Raw genomic sequence first — 20,438 nt, 5'->3', positions numbered from 1 at the left:
AATAAATTAAGAACATTGAACATTAAGACAGCTTCATAACTTTTATTTTCTGGTGCAAAATTTAATTTGCTTGAGTAAAATATACTGCAGCTGGTCCATAATCTGCAAGGTGAAAATCAAGAGTGTGATGGAAAACTCTCTTTAGTTGAATCAGTTCAGCTCCAGCAAAGCATGGGACAAACCAAATTTGCTTGATTGATACCCCAGCCGACACCTTAAAACATTGCATCAATGTTGACGGGAGGGCTTGCAAAGTGGTAGTGGTGCACTGCAGCAACTTGGCAAGGCAGTCTGAATAGCACCTTCAAATCTACAACCTCTGGCACCTAGAAAAATAAGGGCAGTGAATAACGCCACTTGCAAGTTTCCCTTCAAGCCATTTACCACCCTGACCTGGCACAATATTGCCTTTCCTTTATTAATTCTTGGTCAAAATCCTGGAATTAGTTCCAAACAATACTGTGGAAATTCCTATACCACATGAACTGCAATGGTTTGAAAGATGGGCCATTATTTCCTTGAAGGCAGTTGGGCAATAAATGTCAGTGACACCCATATCCCATAAACGAATGAGGGGGAAAGAAATTGCTGGAAAAGCTCAGCAGGTGTGCACCTGTAGAGAGAAATCAGAGTTAACGTTTTGGGTCAAGTGGCCTGAGGAAGGTTCACTCAAATCTGAAATGTTAACCCAAATGAGAGAGAACCTCTGACTTCTCCTGATTTTGAGCAAGTCCTCGAGGGGGTTTGAGCATTAGTTGCTGTTAAGCATCTGTATTTTGAGTCTTTTGAGAGAGATCTGTGCAGGATTGTGCACTGGTGTTCCTGTGGTACTTAAATTATAATTGGGGTAAAAACAATGACTGCAGATGCTGGAAACCAGATTCTGGATCAGTGGTGCTGGAAGAGCACAGCAATTCAGGCAGCATCCAACGAGCAGCAAAATCGACGTTTCGGGCAAAAGCCCTTCATCAGGAATAAAGGCAGAGAGCCTGAAGCGTGGAGAGATAAGCTAGAGGAGGGTGGGGGTGGGGAGAAAGTAGCATAGAGTACAATAGGTGAGTGGGGGAGGAGATGAAGGTGATAGGTTAGGGAAGAGAGGGTGGAGTGGATAGGTGGAAAAGGAGCTAGGCAGGTCCGACAAGTCCGGACAGGTCAAGGGGACAGTGCGGGCTGGAAGTTTGAAACTAGGATGAGGTGGGGGAAGGGGAAATCAGGAAGCTGTTGAAGTCCACATTGATGCCCTGGGGTTGAAGTGTTCCGAGGCGGAAGATGAGGCATTCTTCCTCTAGGCGTCTGGTGGTGAGGGAGCGGCGGTGAAGGAGGCCCAGGACCTCCATGTCCTCGGCAGAGTGGGAGGGGGAGTTGAAAAATTATAATTGCAAATGCATGGAGTACATGCTTAATATGTGGCTTTGTTTCCCTAAACACTTTTGAGCGTTATGCATAAATTGTACTGATTTGCTTTCTCATGTTGCATAATTCACTGTACAACAAACAGGGTTTAATGTTTCTAAACAAGCTTGAACAAAAATATTCACGAGTTCCATTTCATTGTCAAGATGTCCAAGTGTTACATAACTAATGAATTTCAATGTATTTACTTTTAGTGGAAGCTGGTTGTATTCCAGTCAGAGTAATTCAGTCATTCATGTACAGTGGTGGTAAATTGCAAACAGCAAACATCAAAAATTAGATGCATGTGATTTGATCTTAGCTGATGTTATGACTGGACAGATCTGATCTCTGAATGAAATCTGGCCTATTGGATCATTTTTATCTGTGACGAGTGTTCAAAGAAATGTAGGCTGAACGTTTTCTTTAAAGAAAAACAACAAGATATCTAAATATACAGCATAACTGGAAAGATCTTAAAATACATAGTAAAACAAGACTCGGTTATTCCCTAAAACCATCACCTTAATATGTTTGAAATCCAGAAAAATTGCCCTTCAGTATCAATTTGAGGTTTGACCTAATGCTTCCCTGTTGTTCTGTCCTATGAGCTATCTTATGTATACTCGTAAAACAGAAAGCTCAGACATCGTAATTTTTAGAAATATGTGTGCAGGTTTCGAACCAAGCATTCCTTGTTTGGAAGATTCACAAGCTAACTTCTACTGCAAGATAATTGTGTTTTCCCTGAACTATCCTATACTCCTTTTTAGGAGAGAAACTGTATTTGCTTCTGATCCAAGAGCTTCAATTTCTGGGTTTTCTAAGCTAAGATCACTCCTTGGTTATGCCAAACCAAAACCAAGCTCATACCTTTGCATTTTTATCTTAACTCCCTTTTGTAAAGCTCATAGTGTCAACAATCTTCCATTAATACAACAGAGGCTTTGCTGTCACCTCCTGTCTGATGCATACTGGGTTTCAACCATGGTTCTGGAAGGGCAAACTGACTTTTTAAAAAATACTTCACAAAAGTACCCAACAGACATATGGCACAAATTGGAAATTCAGATGCTAAAACTGCTACTGAGATATTTATACATAAATCTCAACTTTATCACATGCGGCCTTTAAATTATTTGTATTATGTTAATGGGCCAGTGCACAAGGAAAATTTGCACTAGGCATGTTTCACGTTAACTTTTATCCTGTGGATGACTTTTAGCTAAAAGGTGACATTGTCTCTGCTGCACAAGAGGAGCAACTTGGACGATGTGTTCTCGTCAGTGTGGGACTGGAAGTTAGAGCCTTGTGACATAAAGTTCATGATATCAGCTAGGCTAAGGTAAATCTCAAAATAAATAGTAATTTGGTAGGTGCTTACTTCATTCTAGATTGGAGAGAGCCTATCGTGGTTTTTTTCCATTTCTGTCCAGTAGTTTAGACCTCTTGAGGTATTGTACTCCAAGAAATCTCAAAGGCAACATGTATTTGGTTCAGTAAATCAGCGTCTATGGGTATAGATTATTGTGAGAGAGAATTGTTTGTGATTAATGAGGTTTCCCCTCGGAAAGGCGCAATGTGGCCTGTGTCACAGACTAATAATGCATTGAAGTCACAGTTTGCACAACAGTGTTTTTCCACTCCCCAACACCCAAACTACTAAACATTCCATTAGAAATGTTGTCAAAATAATGGTTGCAGCCTCTGGTTTGTGTCAGCATCCTGGGTCTCTGCAGAGACCATTAGATGTATGAGCAGAAGTAGGCGATTCGGCCTATCGAATATGCTCTGCTGTTCAATGAAATCATGACTGATCTAATGACCCTCACTTCCATTTTATTGCCTTATCCCTAGAACCCTTAATTCCCTTCGTGATTTAAAAATCTGTTGATCTGAACTTTGACTAAGTTTATTATCTAGCCTTGACAGCTCCTTGTGGTAAAGAACTTCATAAATTGATTACCCCTGTCTAAATGAGTGATCCTTTACTCTCAGTTGTACCGTCTGGTCCAAGCCTCTACCCACAAGGAGAAACAGTCTCTCTGTATCTACCCTGTCAAGTCACCTAAGCATCTTGTATGCTTCAGTAAAATCTTCTCTCATTCTTGTAAATTCCAATGAGTGCAGACCTAATCTTCTCATTAGGCAGTCCTTCCATACCTTGTATCAACCTAGCGAACCTTCCCTGGATTACCTTCAATGCCAGTATTGGTGAAAGTGAGTACTGCAGATACTGAAGATTAGAGTCAAGATTAGAGTGGTTCTGGAAAAGCACAGCAGGTCAAACCGCATCCTGATGAAGGGCTTTTGCCCGAAACGTTGATTTTCCTGCTCCTCTGATGCTGCCTGACCTCCTGTGCTTTTTCAGCACCACTATAATTTTGACTTCAATGCCAGTATACCTTTCCCTTAAAGTTTTCCAGGTGTTGTCTGACGAGTGTCTTGTACAGTTTTACCAAGGCCTCCCAATTTTTGTACTCTATTCCCTTTGAAATGAAAGCTGACAAACCATGTACCTGCCTTATCAGCTGCTGAACCTGGATGCCATTCTTTTGTCATTGTATGAGGAACCCTCACCTACTGTTTTCCACAGTCTTATTTAAATAATGTTAGACTCTTCCTGGCAAAGAGCACAACCTCATTTACCCTCATAATCTGTCTGCCAAGTTTTTGTCTGTATCTGTTTGTAGGTTCCTTGCTGCCTTGCCTTATTTGGTCATCTTCAAACTTAATACATTCATATTCATTAGTAACTTAGACAATTAATATATGGTAAATCATTGTGGCCCCAGCACTAATCCCTGTGACATTCTTGATGCAGGTCGCTACTCTGAAAAAACTCTCCTTTTATCCGAACTGTCTTCTATTATTTAGCAAATCCTCTATCCATGCTGATACATGACATCTCAATGCCTTTGGCACTTGTTTTGCAGCCTTATGTGCAATACCATATCAAATTCCTTTTGTAAAACCAAACATATTTACTAGTTCCCCTGATCTATTCTGATTTGTTACTATCTCAAAGTGTTAAATTTGGCAGGCGTGATTTGCCCTCATGAAGCTATGTGGACTCTGCTTGATTATCTCATGTATTTCTAAATGCTCAGCTTTTAATTGCATTATGATACACCCTGGCTTTTCCCCAGTTCAGCAACTGGTCTATAGTTAGTTTTTGTTATGGATGTCCGCATTTGGCAGTTTTCCAATCCTCTGGGAAATTTCCCATGTCTACGGATTCTTGAAGATTGCTATCAGTACATCCAGTATCAGTATAGCTACTTCCAAAATCCTAGGATGCAACCCATCAGGTTCTGGGTTCTAACAGCCCTTAGACCCATTAGTTTCCTCACTTTTTATCTAGTGACAGTTTTTGTATTTATGTCTCTGACTTGATTATTCAACATTTTTTGGAATGTTAATGGTGACCATGAAGATGATGGAAACTATTTCAACTCCTTAGCCATTTCCTGGTTCTGTATTATTATTTCCTTTGTCTCATTGGTCACTTTGTCTAAGTGGTCTGTTTACTTTGGCCCCTCCTTTCCTTTTTCTATATGTGTAAAGAGCTTCTTATTATTCACTTTCAGAATTACTTGCTAGCTTGGCCTCAGTTTATTTTCTCACACTTTTTGTCAACTTTTGGTTTTCAAAAACTTTCCCAATCATCTGGTTTTCCACTAATCTTTGCCATGTTTTGTTTTTGCTTTTGATTTGATACTATCCTTCATTTCTTCGGTTAACCATGGTCACTTTATTCCCTTCCTGGAATCCTGTTCTTCAATGAGATATAACTTTGCTATGAGTCATGAATTATTTTCTTAGATGTGTGCAAATTTTCTTCAACTATCATTTCTGCTAATTCCTCTCGCAATCCATTCCACCTAACACAGCCGTCATCCCTGCTAAATTCTACCATTATGTTCAGTTTCCGAGGGAATCTTCTCCTCTGGGATGATTTATTAAAGTTAGCTCCAGTGTACCCTCTAATTTTCTTAGCAGTTGTGTAGCTGTCTGAGGCCTGCTCATGGCAGAGTGACTTCTGGAATGAGGGTCAGTGTGCAGATGTCAATTGCCATGTGCAGAACTTTAGAGCATGCAGCTGAGCGGGAACTTGCCTCATTAAACACTACGAGATCGAAATTGGCCTATTTGTTGGTTGAGTCCACAACATTTTTTTAAAATAAATTCACAAGATGTGGGTATCACTGACCAGGCCAGTATTTATTAACTGTCCCTTTTTAAAAAAAAATCTAGAAGGCTGTTAGGTGTCAGTCTCATTGCTGTGGATCTGGAGTCACATGAAAGCCAGACCAAGTAATAACAAGAATTTGCTTTATTAATTAACATTAATGAGTCAGATGTGTGTTTTTTTTTTGCCCTTGACAGTTGACAATAGTTTCATGGTCATCATTCGACTCCCAATTCCAGATATTTATTGAATTAGATTTCCATCTGCCATGGCAGGATTCGAACCCCAGAACATTACCAGGGTCTCTAGGTTGGAATCTAGTGATTAATGCCAATAAGCCAAGAAACCTGTTTGGGATGTACTGAATTCTTCCTCATGGCTACCATTGCCAATTTTATTTTTCCAATCTACGTGAATATTAAAGTTACCCATTATGATTGTACTGCCATTTTATATGACCTTGTTATCTCCTGATTTAATTACTGTTCTACAGAATAGTACAGCTAGGGGGCTTATAAACTACTCCCACCTTTCCCTGCTATTTCTTACCTTGACCCATATGGATTCTATATCATCCAGTCATTTCTTAGTCCACGATGTACTAACAAAACTTCTCGTCCATGCTTCTCTTCCTGCCTGTTCTTTCAGAAAGTAGCATACTCCTAAATATTAAGTTCATCATCTTGTAACCATGAATCCCTAATGACTATAGGATTGCATCCATATTGTGGTGTTCTGTTTGTCTTTATTTGTGTTATTAATTCAGTTATTTTGGTACAAATATTACATTTAAGTCAAATTCATTACTTCTACCTTCCACCATTTTTTTAACTCCCAGTCCTCGTTGCTCCATTCTGTCCTTTCTTTCCCATTATTGTTATCATTGTCAAAATAGTTGCCATGTGCTGCAGCTATTTCCTTTGGTTTGTAAACCAATGTATCCCCCTCATTGCGACCCTCCCCCAAATAGTTTGAAGCCCTCTTGCAACTCTAAGTTTTCAATTTACCAGGGCACTCATCCCAGGACGGTTTAAGTGAAGCTCATCTGACTGGAACAGCTCCCTTCTATCCCAATACTGCTGCCAGTGCCCCCAGAATGAAACCCATTCCTTCCATACCAATATTTAAGCTACACATTTAATTTGTTGACTTTATTTAGCCTGAGCTAGTTTACATGTGGCTCACGTAGTCATCTAAAGATGACTTAAAGGTTCTGCATTTTAATTTGGCTCCTACTGTTCAAATTCTTTCATTAGAGCCTCTTTGCCAACTCTGTCTATGTTCTAAGCATCAGTGTGGACAACAACAGCTATATATCTCCCCTTTCTCTCCAACCTAGAGGAGAATCCCTTAACTCTGCCACCAGGCAGACAAAGCAGCTTTCATGACTCATGCTCATGACTGCAGAGAGCAGTATATTCCCCAAATGAGAGTGTTTCCTACTGCTACTAAATTCTTCTTTCTAGCTCCCACTTCTACATTTCTTTGGTCAGTCATCTTTAAGGGTGAGATGTTCTATGAAATTCATCTAATTGGGAAAATGATTGAAAGTTCATGTGCACTCTCCCCTCCTGTTTGCTTGGCTGACTCATTATGGAAAACTGGGGAATGTGCATTAGCAGTGTTCAGAATTGTCTTTTCATTCACGTTTTCCACAGAAGCTCCTTCGCAGGTATTTGTACATATTGTTGTTACAATCAAATCAGTTTTAACTTGTGAAATTGATAATTTCTCCCTTTTATTTAAAAAGTTAAAACCAAACTCTCTGGAAATTTGAAGAAAATTCTGGTAATGCATGACTAGCAATTTGCAGAAGCCATTGTTTGTTCTTGAGTCTTTGTGAAGCTTCTCTGTTTGAATAACGTCACAAGATGACACACAGAAGCTTCTGTTCAGTGCAAAATGCAAGACTGATTTGGTTTCTGCTTGATGCTATGTCTTTTTGACCTGATCTATGAAAATAACATTTTAGGAAGTAGGTAATTAGTTCAGGAAGTGAAGTCCATTGGATTTGTCCCCCTACATATTTGACCGTGTATCACATGAGGGGAAAACTTTTGACATTGCAAGTGAAAACGAACTATGTTCGAATTACTACCAAATCTCATTGAAGGTTGAAGTTTGCAATCCCAACATGCAAAATTCTGAAGGGCAGTTTGCTGCAAAATCTGTCATAATAACAACCATGAATAAATAGACACTTTCCAGATCATACAGTCATAGAGATGTACAGCATGGAAACAGACTCTTTGATCCAATTCATCCATGCTGACCAGATATCCCAACCTAATCTAGTCCCACCTGCTAGCTCCCGGTCCATATTCCTTCAAACCCTTCCTATTCATTTACCCATCTAGATGCCTTATAAATGTTGCAATTGTACTAGCCTCCACCACTTCCTCTGGCAGCTCATTCCATACACGTACCACCCTCTGCATGAAAAGGTTGCCCCGGAGGTCCCTTTGTCCTTCCCCTCTCACCCTAAACCTATGCTCTCTAGTTCTGGACTGAAGTCTATATAGATTATGCCTGCTGCTCTGCCCTCATCAATCCTCTTTGTTACTTTTTCAAAAAATTCAAATCGAGTTCATGAGACATGATTTCCCATCACAAAGCTTTGTTGACTATCCCTAATCAGTCCTTGCCTTTCCAAATGCATGTACATCCTGTCCCTCAGGATTCCCTCTAATAACTTACCCATCACCAACATCAGGCTCACTGGTCTATAGTTCTCTGGCTTGTCCATACCACCTTTCTTAAATAGTGGCAACACGTTAGCCAACCTCCAGTCTTCTGGCATTTCACCTGAGATGATCAATGATACAAATATCTCAGCAAGGGGCCCAGCAATCACTTTCCTAGCTTCCCACAGAGTCCTCGGGTACACCTGACCAGGTCCTGGGGATTTATCCACTTTTGTTTCAAGACATCCAACTCCTCCTCTGTAATATGGATACTTTTCTAGATGTCACCGTCTATTTCCCGTCTATTTGCGGTTGTTAGCCGCAAATCTCCTTGATGTTCCAAAATGTCACTTGGAAAAGTTTGAATTATGAATCGCTTAATCTAGTTGTTGGGAGGGATTTTAAGCTGAAAGGCAAGCTATTGTATAGAGTGCACTTGGAACTTAAATGGCAGCAGTGAAGTTGTATTTACAAATAACATGTCACAGTACATCCAGCAGCACCTGCATTAGAGACCCCAGGATGCTCCTAGTGATGCCACTTGGTGTGGCTTTGAAAGCTTTAAGAGGAAATGGTAAAATCTTTTTTAATCTTCTATTTTGAGAGAACCAAGGTTAATGCATTCCTTAAATTTCCTTTGTGAACAACATAGATCTTGTAATCTTATAGTCTGCAGCTTTTTCATGAAGATTGTTTCAGCAACTCAATTTTCTCTTTCATGTCTCATGACCTTTTCCCCAATGAAAGAGTTCACTTGAACCTGTGATTTCCTCTTGGGTTAAGTCCCAATTCAATCTGTTTGCTTCTGAACATAATCTGATCCTCCAGAGCATCAGCTGTACCAACCTGAGAAACCACATTTACAACACACGACTTCCCTTGAGCTCGAAAATTAATTCAGAGTGCTAATCAGCATCTGTTATTCTGTCCTGTTTCATGTCGTGCCATGCTTCACTTTTATTTTTACTGGTGAAGCATTAAACTAAGACCATGTTTTCCCTCATAGTGCAAAGGTCCCATGGCAGTTCTGTAAAAGAGCAAGGGATTAATTCTTATTGTCCAGCCAGTATTTATTACTTGATCAAAAACCGATTGTCTGGTTGTTATTTATCACTTTGCAGTTCTTAAGAGCAGCACATTCACTGATATGTTTCTTCAGCGACTGCACTTCAACAGTATTTTATTGACTGCAAAGTATGTTGGATGTCCTTGAGATCATGATAGTAGCTAAATAACTGCAACTGTTTTCAAAGCAGTAATGAGATGTAAATTTCAGGTCTGTTTTGATTTTCCGTATACTGTACTACCCTTTGGGTAACAGCTGTTTGTGCACCTTTCCTTATTGTTTTGAGTTAGTAGTTTAGAATTAGATTCTTGTTTTGTTTGCCTTGTTAATCAATGCAATATGATATGTTGCTGTGTTTCATATCTGATGCTTTAATTTTTAACTTTGTATTTTCCCTGTTGTATGAAAGGATAATTAAAGATTTCACAATGATTCACAAATGTTCAGTTCATACATTGTTCATATTTTCCAGCATTTAAACAGAAGGATTGTTAATGCTATATACAACAATGTGAAGTCACTGATAAGCATTGTGCATGTCTGTCCTTTTTTAAAACAAAATCCTGTGTTTCTGATATTATAACTTAATGTAAATGTACAAGACTATCTGGAAGTAAAACTGCTACTGGATAATGGGATGCTAGACCCTAAGTTGTCTTGTCGTGCTGGGCACTGTACATTGTCTAAGCAAAGTGACCAAACAGGACTTTGCTTTTCAAAGCCAGTATTTAGATAAAATTCAAAATAACAAATGAGCAAGCTCATTACAATTGGTAATTTAAGGGTAGGCAGTGGCCTAGTGGTATTATCACAGGACTGTGAACCCAGCGACCCAGCTAATGCAATTTGAATTCAATAAAAGAAGGGGATGAAGTCTAATAATCATGAAACCAATTCTAATTATGGGTGTGGATGATTTTCAGCTGCCCTCTAGGTTAGGCAATAAATGCTGACCTACCCAGTGATGTCCTCATCTTGTGAATGAATTAAACAAAAGATCCTTACACTAAATGTGCAATCATGATTAGTGGTTGTCGTGTTACTGTTAAAATGTAACATCTGCTTAACCATTTATTATAGGCTCCCAGCAATTAATTCGAAATATCTCAATATAATTCTGAATTAAGGTTCTTCAGATTGATAAATATCTCCTTTAGATTTGTTCTGAACCTAACAAGTCTCTCTCTGAGAATAAGGAAATCTTTGATATTCTTACTGTTAAGACTTGAAAGAAGTGTTTGAATTTGTATGTTCTCTTCAAAATAAGAACCAGCTATCGTCTTAGTATCTAATTGAAAAGCATGCGATGATTATCTGAAATTTCTGTTTTTAAACTTAAATTACTTGATCTATTTTTCTGGATCAAACACTGAACCTAACTCCTTAATCTTCTGGGCAAGTATTTACTGAAGCTTTTCACTTGGGCTCTTAAGAATATTTGGGGAAAATTACAATCCAGTTTAAAATTCAGACTCTTTGGTAGTCAGTAAAACTCTGGACATTTTGTTTAGATGGGGATTGAGGTGCATGTTGGATTCAGTCGATCTGTTTATTTCATTGATACTGGCTATTTCGAGCTGAATTCGAAAAGAGTTTATCAGAGACAATATGCCTGATCTTGTTAGCTCCAGGTATGGAATTACAATTGTAATACAGTTGGTTATGCTATAACGAGGTAGTTCCATTCTTGTCCAACCCTGTGTTGTAAAAAAATCTTGTAATAGTAGCATCGTTTAAGCTGATGGGAGTTGAATCGCGTTATAACCAATACACGCTTTAAGAGTACGCGCTATAGAAAGCGTCTCAATTTGTCAAGCGTGTTATACTGAGTTCACATTAATGCAGTGGGCGTTATAGCAAAATGACCTGTACAGCATAATCTAGCCTTGATCCTTATCCATGCTGGAGTCAGAAAATATCAGTGAAGTCACCAGCCTTCTCTCTTGAACGCAATATTATGTACATCCTGTCTCTAAATCCCTTTGAAATCTTGTATCTAAGACATTTCAACTGCTGAAATTTGTCTGCTTCTATCAACATTGTAGTGTTTCACTGTCCAACTTTCCAGCGGTTTATCTTTTAATCTCTTGTTTGATGTCACTTACCTTTTTGTTTTTAGTTTGGGTTTGTTCATACATTTAACAACTGTTTAATGTTCAAAGTGACTCTGTGATAACCCACTTTTTAAAAAAAACTTGTATCTTTGTTTGGTCAGCCTTTTAAGATAATATACAGCATGATCAAAACAACTGTGTGCAAAGTTATCATTTGTGGGTTTCAAATACTGGTCTCCATTTCCACTAGCAATTGCAATATATTTCATAAACCTTAGCAATGTTTATTACACTTTATGATGGCAATATTGCTGTACATTAAATAAAATAATGTGGGATAGACTAAACTAGTCAGCTTTTCTTTCAAGTCTATTTTGTAAGTTTGTGGTATCTTCATCCAGTTAATCAAGAAAAACAACCCCTTTCTAACCCTAAGGAAACTGGATTGTTACTCTGCATATTTAAATAGGCCTTTCTTAGCTACTTTGAGTCATAGAGAATGTAGAACTTGGAAATAGACCCTTCGGTCCAACTTGTCCATTGCCGAATAAGATATCCTAAATAAATGTAGTCGCATTTGTCAGCATTTGGTGCATGTCTCTCTAACGCCTACTCAAACCATCGAGATGCCTTTTAAATGTTATAATTGTACCAACCTCCACCACCACCTCTGGTAACTCATTTTATGCATACACCACCCTCTGCATGAAAAAGTTGCCATTAGGTCCCTTTTGTATCTTTCCTCTCTCACCTTAAACCTATGCCCTCTAATTTTGGACTTCCCTACCCTGGGGAACTTATCCTTATCCATGCCTCGCATTGTATGAACTTCTATGAGATTACCCCTCCGCCTCTGAGACTCTAGGGAAAGTAGCCACAGCCTATTTAGCCTCTCACTATAGCTCAAACCCTCCAACCCTGGCAATCTCCTTGAAAAATGTATTCCCCCGCACACTCTTCCTTCTCAGATTAATCCAATCTTTCTTAGATACATTGAAACTGTCTCCACCACCATTTTTCTGCATGTCACCATTATTTGATCTGTCCCCACTTTTCTAATCTCTAACTGAAGCTTCTTATCCCTAGAACTATTGTGAATCTTTTTTTTTTCCTCTGCTTTCACATACTACTTAAAAGAGTGCAATAATTCCTGTTAAGGTTATATCAGTGTTTTATACAAATATAAAACAACTCTCTTCCTTTTATATTCTGTGCCTATATTAGTAACACCCAGAATGTTGTTTATTAGCTAGTGCCAAAACCCATCCTTCAACCATGTATGCAAATATGCACCCAGATCCATCTGCTGGTTTACCATTTAAAAGTTGTTCTTTTCATGTGTCTTCATTCTGTTTATTAAAATGAGTCATTTTACACTTAATTGTTGTTCATCTACTGTGTCTGTCCATTCCAACCCTGATTTGGAAGTGCCACTGTTGGACTGTGGTGGACAAAGTTTAAAAACTCCAGGTTATAGTCCAACAGGTTTATGTGGAAGCTAGTGATTCCACATAAACCTGTTGGACTATAACCTGGAGTTGTGATTTTTAACATTCCAAACCCATCATTGTAAGTTTCTATGCTGTCTTCCTCATTTCACAACAGTTTCATATCCACAGTTTGGAGTTCTGCTCTGTACATCAAGGTCTGTTATTAATATATATCTAAATTGAGCAAGGGTCCTCAACAGCCACTGGGAAACTCTATTAATCTTCCTCCATTGTGGGAAAGCAAGAATAATTTAGAAAAACGCAGTAATTGTTTATGTTTATATAGAAAATTGTCTTTTAGCATCTTTAAAGTTGGATAGTGTCCCAAGGTACGTAAGTGATAAAAAATTTCAGCCCTAATCAATACTAGGAGAGCTCATCCTTTAAGTTTTATGGTGGGGAAGAGAGAGCGATCAGGGAAAGAATTGCAGAGTTTGTGGCATAAGCATCAGAAGGTATGACAGGCACAAATAGTGGACCAATTTTAAACTTGGATGGGCAAAGCAACAGTTTGTGCTTCTCTACGATCTCAAAGGCTTTTTGGCTTGAAAGAAGCAATAAAAAGAAGTAAAATTGGAGAAATGCAATTGAATGCAAATTTTACAATTGAGACATTGCAGATCAGGATAAGGATTCAGTGTAGGTGTAAGCCAACGAGGATTGATAGTTAAATTGAACTTGACATGAGATACTATGCACAGCAGAACATTGGTGGAGCTCAAGTTTATGAAGTGTGGAGGATGGGAGACTGGCAAGGAAGCATTGGAATAATAACACTTCTATGTAACCAAAACATTAAAGGATTTCAGCAGAGAAGCTGGAATTGGAATTGAGCAATGTTCTTAGGAATTGGGGCATTATTGGTGTAGTATATTCAAGGCCAGAATGTCCTTCGAGGAAGGAAATCTGTCATCCTCGCACAGTCTGGTCTGTATGTGACTCGAGAGCTACAGCAATGTGGTTGACTCTTAACTGCCCTCCGAAATGGCCTAGTAAGCCAATGAGTTGTATCAATTGCCACAAAATCTCAACAAAGAAATGAAACTGGACAGACCATCTGGCGTCAGCCTAGACATTAGAAAAGACAATAATAGAAACTGCCGACTCTGCAAAGTCCTCCTTAATAGCTGGGGCTAGTGCCAAAATTGGAAGAGCTATCTTGCAGACCAGTCGAACAACAGTCTTACATAGTCGGACTCATGGAATCATATCTGACAGGCAATTTCCCATACACTGCCATCTCAATTCCTGGGTATTGGCAGACATGGTGGCACAGTAATGTACAGTAGAAAGTTGGCTGGAGTCCTTAACCTTGATTTCAGCCCCATGTAGTTTCATGGCTTCAGGTTAAATATGGGCATGGAAACCTCCTGATTGCCATGTGCCAACATCTCTCAGCTGATAAATCAGTACTTCTCTATGTTGAACAACACTTGAAGGAAAAACTGAGGGTGGCAAGAGCTTTGGGTGGAGTATTTTAATGTCCACCAGCAAGAGTGGCTTAGCAGAAGCACTGTTGATTTGAGCTATTCAGGCATATAGGACATAGCTGCTCGATTGGGTCTCTGGCGGGTGGTGAGGGAGCCAATAAGAGAGAAAAACATACCTGACCTCATCCTTGCCAATCTGCCATCTACAGATGCACCTGTCCATGACAGTATTGATAAGAGTGACCACCACAGTCCTTGTAGAGACAAGCTTCCACCTTCACGTTGAGAATAACCTCCATTCAAATCAAACCATGCTAAGAGGGACAGACTTCAAACACATCTAGCAACTCAGGACTTGGCATTCAGGAGGCAGTGTGTGCTGCAGTTGCTGGTGCAATCTGCAACTTTGTGGCCTGGCATAACCTCCATTCAACCACTACCATCATTCCAGGGGATTGACTCTGGTTCAATGGAGAGTGCAGGGGGAGAATGTCAGGAGCAACACTAGGCGTACTTACATGAGGTGCCAATTTGGTGAAGCTACCAAGCAAGACTACTTGCCTACCAAACAGCATAATCCAGCAAGTGATTGAATTAAAGGATCCCACAACCAACGAATCCGATCTAAGCTCTGCAGTCCTGCCACATCCACTCGTGAATGGGGTCAACTGCTAAACAACTCACTGGAGAAATAGGCTCCTCAATAAGATTAAAAGCATTCACAGCAATCTTCAACCAGAAGTGCCAAGTGGATGATCCACCTTGGCCTCCTCCAGTGGTTCACAGCATCGCAAATGCCAGTCTTCAGCCAATTTTATTCACTCCATTTGGTATCAAGAAGTAGCTGGGGACAACTGCAAAAGCTATGAATACTGACAACATTCAGCAATATTATTGAAGACTTGCTGCTTCTCAAGCTAAGTTGTTTGAGTACACTTTAACACTGGCGATTATTTGACAAATATAGTCAATTTGCTTCCGTGTCCTGTCAACAAAATGAAAGACAAATGCAATGTGACCAATTACTGCCCAATTAAGCTATTCTCAATCATTAGTAAAGTGATAAAAGGTGTTATCAACAGTGCTAACAAGCAGCACCTGCTCAGTTATGCCCAGTTTGAGTTCTGCCACAGCCTGTCAACTTCTGACTTCTTTAGAGCCTTGGTTCAAATATGGACAACAGTGCTGAATTCCAGAAGTAAGGTCAGAGTGACAGCCCTTGATATCAAGGCTGTTTTTGACCGAGCATGGTATCAAGAGTCCCTAGCTAAACTGGAATCATTGGTATTAGGAACAAATTGTCCACTGATTGGAGTCATACCTGACAAATGGAAAGATGGTTGTGACTGTTGGAGTCAATCATCTCAGCTCCAGGACATGTCTGCAAGAGTTCCTCAGGGTAGTGTCCTCAGCCCAACTATCTTCAGTTGCTTCATCAATGACCTTCCCTCCTCCATAAGGTCAGAAGTGGGGATGATCGCGCCATTTGTGGCTCAGATACAGAGGCAGTCCATCTTCAAACGCAAGAAGACGAGGACAGTATCCAGATCTGGGCTGACAAGTGGCATGTAACATTTGTGCCACACAAATTGCAGGTAATGACTATCTCCAATAAGAGCCAATTTAACCACCGCGCCCAGGTCGTGCTTATTCTCTCGACTTAGCAGACACTGAAGCATGAGGATCTGGTACAGAAAATTGTATGATACTGGTTTGAGGTAATGGACAACCTCCTACATGACTGTTTGTTTGGAGTCATTGGTCTGGTCCGGATTGAAGAACGCAGCAGCCAACCTAAATGAGTATCCCATGACCATCACCGACTTCTTCAGTAAGTGTAGAGAAGTTAATTGGGGTTTTCCCCCAACTGAAAACCTTGGATGAACTGGGAGATCCACTCGATACCGAAGACGAGGTCTGAAGCGAGCAGTTTGGGAGACCCTGACCTTACAGAAAATCTACGTATGATCTTCACAAAGCTATCAGGGATGCCAAGAGACAATACTAGACTAAACTATAGTCACAGATTAACTCCACAAACACATGTCAATTCTGGTTATGGCTAACACAACGTAAAAACAGGCTACAATGCAAAGTCTGGTAGAGTCATTGGCAACAATGCATTCCTCTCCGTGAGCTCAATGCATTCTTTGCTGATTTTGAACTGAAGCTCAGTGAAATTATGTCACCTGCCTCGACAGACTTAGGTGCACCTGTATCCACAGTCACTGAGGATGTCACACGGGCCGCCTTGAGAGTGAACCCATGGAAAGCGACCTGGCCCAAATGGAGTTCCCGGTCATGCACGCAGATTGTACACGATCCTGCTGGTTGGGAGTATTTTCAAACATTGTTGACCTCGCCTTATTCTGATCTGAGGTTGGTACCTGCTTCAAGAAGGTTGACCAAGATGTTTCAGCCAGTGTCTTAATGACTACAGCTCGGTGGCTCTGACATCCATCATTATGAAGTGCTTCAAGAGGTTAGTCATGGTACACATAAACTCTAGTCTCCCAGATTGCCTTGATCCTCTATAAATTGCCTACTGTTGCAACAAGCCCAGGGCATATGCCATCTCCCTGGCCCTACACTCCTCTCTGGAACATTTGGATAATAATGTCAGCTATGTCAGACTCCTATTTATTGAATTTAGCTCTGTCTTCAACACTATAATTCCAAATTAACACTTTTGTAAACTCTTAAGACTGAGGATTCTGCTTCCCCTCTCTGCAACTGGATCCTCGTCTTCCTAACCCGCAGACTGCAATCGGTAAAGATAAGTGACAACACCACCTCCACGATAATCCTTAACAGTGATTCCCCATAAGATTGTGTACTTAGCCCCTTTAATCAAGAGTGTATAAGGAATAAACTATGTGGTCAAATTCCACTCTCTCTCCATTTACAGGTTTGCTGATGACACCACTGTAGAGATCTTAAGTAACGACAAATCAAGTCAAACCACCACCACCTTAAGGGCAATTAGGGACTGGCAATAAATGCTGGCCTAGCCAGCAACACTCGTGAATGAACAAAAAAATGGCTTAGCATGGAGGTTGTAAATTTTTGCTGCAGCTAGTGTCAAGGAACAGAGAGTTTGTGGTGTGAAGCATTTTTGTCTTCTGCTGTTTGCCTGGAAGAAGTAGTTGTGCTCCCAATCCAGGGTGGCAGATCTGCAACTTTAATAGCAGAAACATGCTGTGAGACATCAAGTAAAGCCTGTAAAGTGTTATGTTTTGCAAAAAAAATCCCTTGGAACACATTTCTGGTATTTTGTGATTGGATTTTAAGTATTTCAGCTGTAACATAATTAATTTGCAAATATAAATTGGAGAAATGCATTTTATGTAATTGCTATATATTTTATCTCAGTTATTGGATTGTGTTGAAGAGACCAGAGTTTTGAAAACAAACTCTGTTATCTGAGTAAGAAGCTGTACCTAAAATAAATGAAGCTTCTGTGTTGTAGATGTAACTTTGGTTGAGTTTAATCAACCTGATATTATTTCACACCTCTGGCCTATGCTTGTCTAAAATAGATCAGTCATACAAAGGAGCACACAACCACATTACTTGACGGGCTAGTGGATGTGATTTCCACGTCACAAGTTTGTGATTACTCTTAATTTTTTTTTGCCAAAATTACTAACTAATCCCTGATTGGAAAACCTGAGGTGATTCTAGTGGAGCACTCTTCTGATCAGCTATCAGTGATTGCACCAGTGGGCACTGAAAGATTGGAAGGCATGATGGATGTTTATTAATTTTGGTAGTTTAAGTTTGATTTAGTTACTCATTAGTTGTGCCTTTTAATTAAAAAGTGCACTTGTGTTTGGTTTTTGTTAGGTGATCACTGGGTCAGCGCTGCAGGAAGCAGAGGACAGAAAGGTCAGAGTGGGAGCAAGGTGCAGAATTAAAATGAAAGGCAGCTGGAAGCTTGGGGTCATGATTGCGGATTGGATGAAGGTATTTTGCAAAGTGGTCACCAGATACGTTTGGTTGTCTTAATGTACAGGAAATCATTGAGATTTGAGTACAGTATACGAAATTGAGTGTTGTGCAAATACATTAAAGGTGACAGTTTAGATGCTGAGAAAATAAAAAGGCAGGTATTGTGTTTCTAGTGCTGACATGAAGCCTTCTGTGGGAAGGGGCTGAGATGTTGGCCGTGACTGAGGATTGACTTAAGGTACCACAGATGTGGGAAATCTCTTTTTAGAATACTGAAGGGGAATGGAGGGGGCAGATGTGTTTGGCATCACAGAGAGGTGACCTTTGGAATGTAGCATTCAAGGGATGGAAGTTGAAGCCTGGTTGTGACATGCTGGAGGAGTGGTCATTATTGAACTGTGAGAAATTGAATGCATACAGTTCAGAGTCCTATGAACCACCATTGGGGAATTCTTGATTGAGGAATAAAAAGTGCCTGTTGGATGCACCAGTTTGGAAGTTTGCATTGTTGAAACAGATGTGATAGAGAAATAAGGATAATGTAAAAGGAGATGGGATGTGAAGAAGTGCAGTCAACTTCAGGATTCAGTGCATCTATATTCAATATTGGTATGAACCTATTCCCAGAGGTGAAGATGAACTTGAGGGGTAAGTTGGAGATAATTGTGTGAGAGTCAGAGAAGGGTGGAAAATGCAAGAGGAGTTCAGAAAATGAACAAGAAGCAACATTGTTACATTCATACGAAAACAATACAGCAGACTTGGGTTAGATCTATCCTAAAATAAGGCATGGCCCAAGTGGGTATCTGTAAGATAACAATACTCTTGTTTGACTGTTCTAACTACTTACATCATTCAATATGTGAATTGGTTTGGCCAGGTAGAAGAGTTAGCTGCTGAGGCTTGTTGAGCCTCTGCTCAAGGGAAAAGCAGAGAACCCTCAAATGACTTGGGTAAAGGTTAGAGATGTGGAGGGATTGAACTTCCATGGTGAAAAGTTGATGGTCAGTGCCTAAAAACAGTTGAAATGACAGACAAGTCTTTCAGTCCGCAGGTGCTACTGAGCTTTTCCTGCATGTTTACATTTCAGATTTCTGGAATCAGCTGCATTTTTAATTTAATGAACCTATCAGCTACTTTGAATTGTAACATTGGGTACAAATGTTTATAAAAGCAAAAGTGTTAGCTCAGTTTTAAGTTTTTGCTGATTAGCAATTCTTCTTGTAACTCTTCCCTGTAGAATATGGTGTAACCAGTAATTTAGCAGTTATTTATGTATTGAACATCAAGTTGTCAATTCTGAAATATGTACTCTAGTAGTAACTGCCTTTATTTTCACTTCATTTCTAGGCTGAAAGCCCATCAGAGGCTTCACACAGGGAAAACATTTAACTGTGAATCAGAAGGCTGCACTAAGTACTTTACTACACTCAGTGACCTGAGGAAACATGTACGGACCCATACAGGAGAGAAGCCATTTAGGTAAAAGCTTCCTACAGAGCTATGTTACTTCTGTATAGCTGACCATTTTTATGTAATCGTTGTTAGAATGCAATACGAGATTGGAAAATATAGTCTTCTGTTAATCTACTGCCAACTTGATACCACTCCAAGTATTAGATATATTTTCAAACTGAGAATAAAACCATTTTAAAAGGGTGAGATGTTGGCATGTTTGAGTAGAAATTTTAAGTAAGCTTAAAATCTGCTCCTTTTATGATGTCTGTTTCTTTTTGAGGGCTTCCTACGCTTTTTTAAAGTTTTGAGAATTATTGAAGGGAGTTGGTAAATATATCAACGACTGCAAACACTGCACAATACTCTAGCAGAATTTAATACATACATACCTTGTTACAGTCAACCATGAGTGACTGCTTTAAGAATGTACTTGAACAGTTTGTGCCATCAAACAATATGATCCAATACAGACCCAGCATATAATTAGTCATTAAAGATCTATGGCAAATATTTGTGAAATTGAAGTTTTAAATGAAAAAGAAGTTTTCAAATCACTTTTTATTACCAATATAAATTTCTATCTCCTCTTTCTTTTGATTCCAAAATGGTTAAATCCTTTGTGGGTTTCTTTGAACAAAGAGACTTTGGAGTGCAGGTTCATAGCTCCTTGAAAGTGGAGTCGCAGGTAGATAGGATAGTGAAGAAGGCGTTTGGTATGCTT

The 20,438-nt window shown here is 39.6% G+C and overlaps 1 protein-coding gene across 1 annotated transcript in view; it reads left to right on the top strand.

The window, feature by feature from the left end:
- mtf1 (metal-regulatory transcription factor 1) overlaps positions 1–20,438 on the top strand; it is an 81,349-nt gene that overhangs the window by 26,482 nt on the left and 34,429 nt on the right. The window contains exon 4 of the mRNA XM_043717898.2: positions 19,610–19,741. Coding sequence (XP_043573833.2) covers positions 19,610–19,741 — 132 coding nt within the window. The remainder of the gene's footprint in view (positions 1–19,609; positions 19,742–20,438) is intronic.

The sequence above is a fragment of the Chiloscyllium plagiosum genome, unplaced genomic scaffold (assembly GCF_037043375.1).
Source record: "Chiloscyllium plagiosum isolate Xiang-an unplaced genomic scaffold, Cpla_swu_hap1 HiC_scaffold_30, whole genome shotgun sequence".
Taxonomy (NCBI): Eukaryota; Metazoa; Chordata; class Chondrichthyes; order Orectolobiformes; family Hemiscylliidae; genus Chiloscyllium; species Chiloscyllium plagiosum.
Note: the sequence above shows the minus strand (reverse complement) of the source record. Positions and strands in the feature narration are given on the sequence as shown.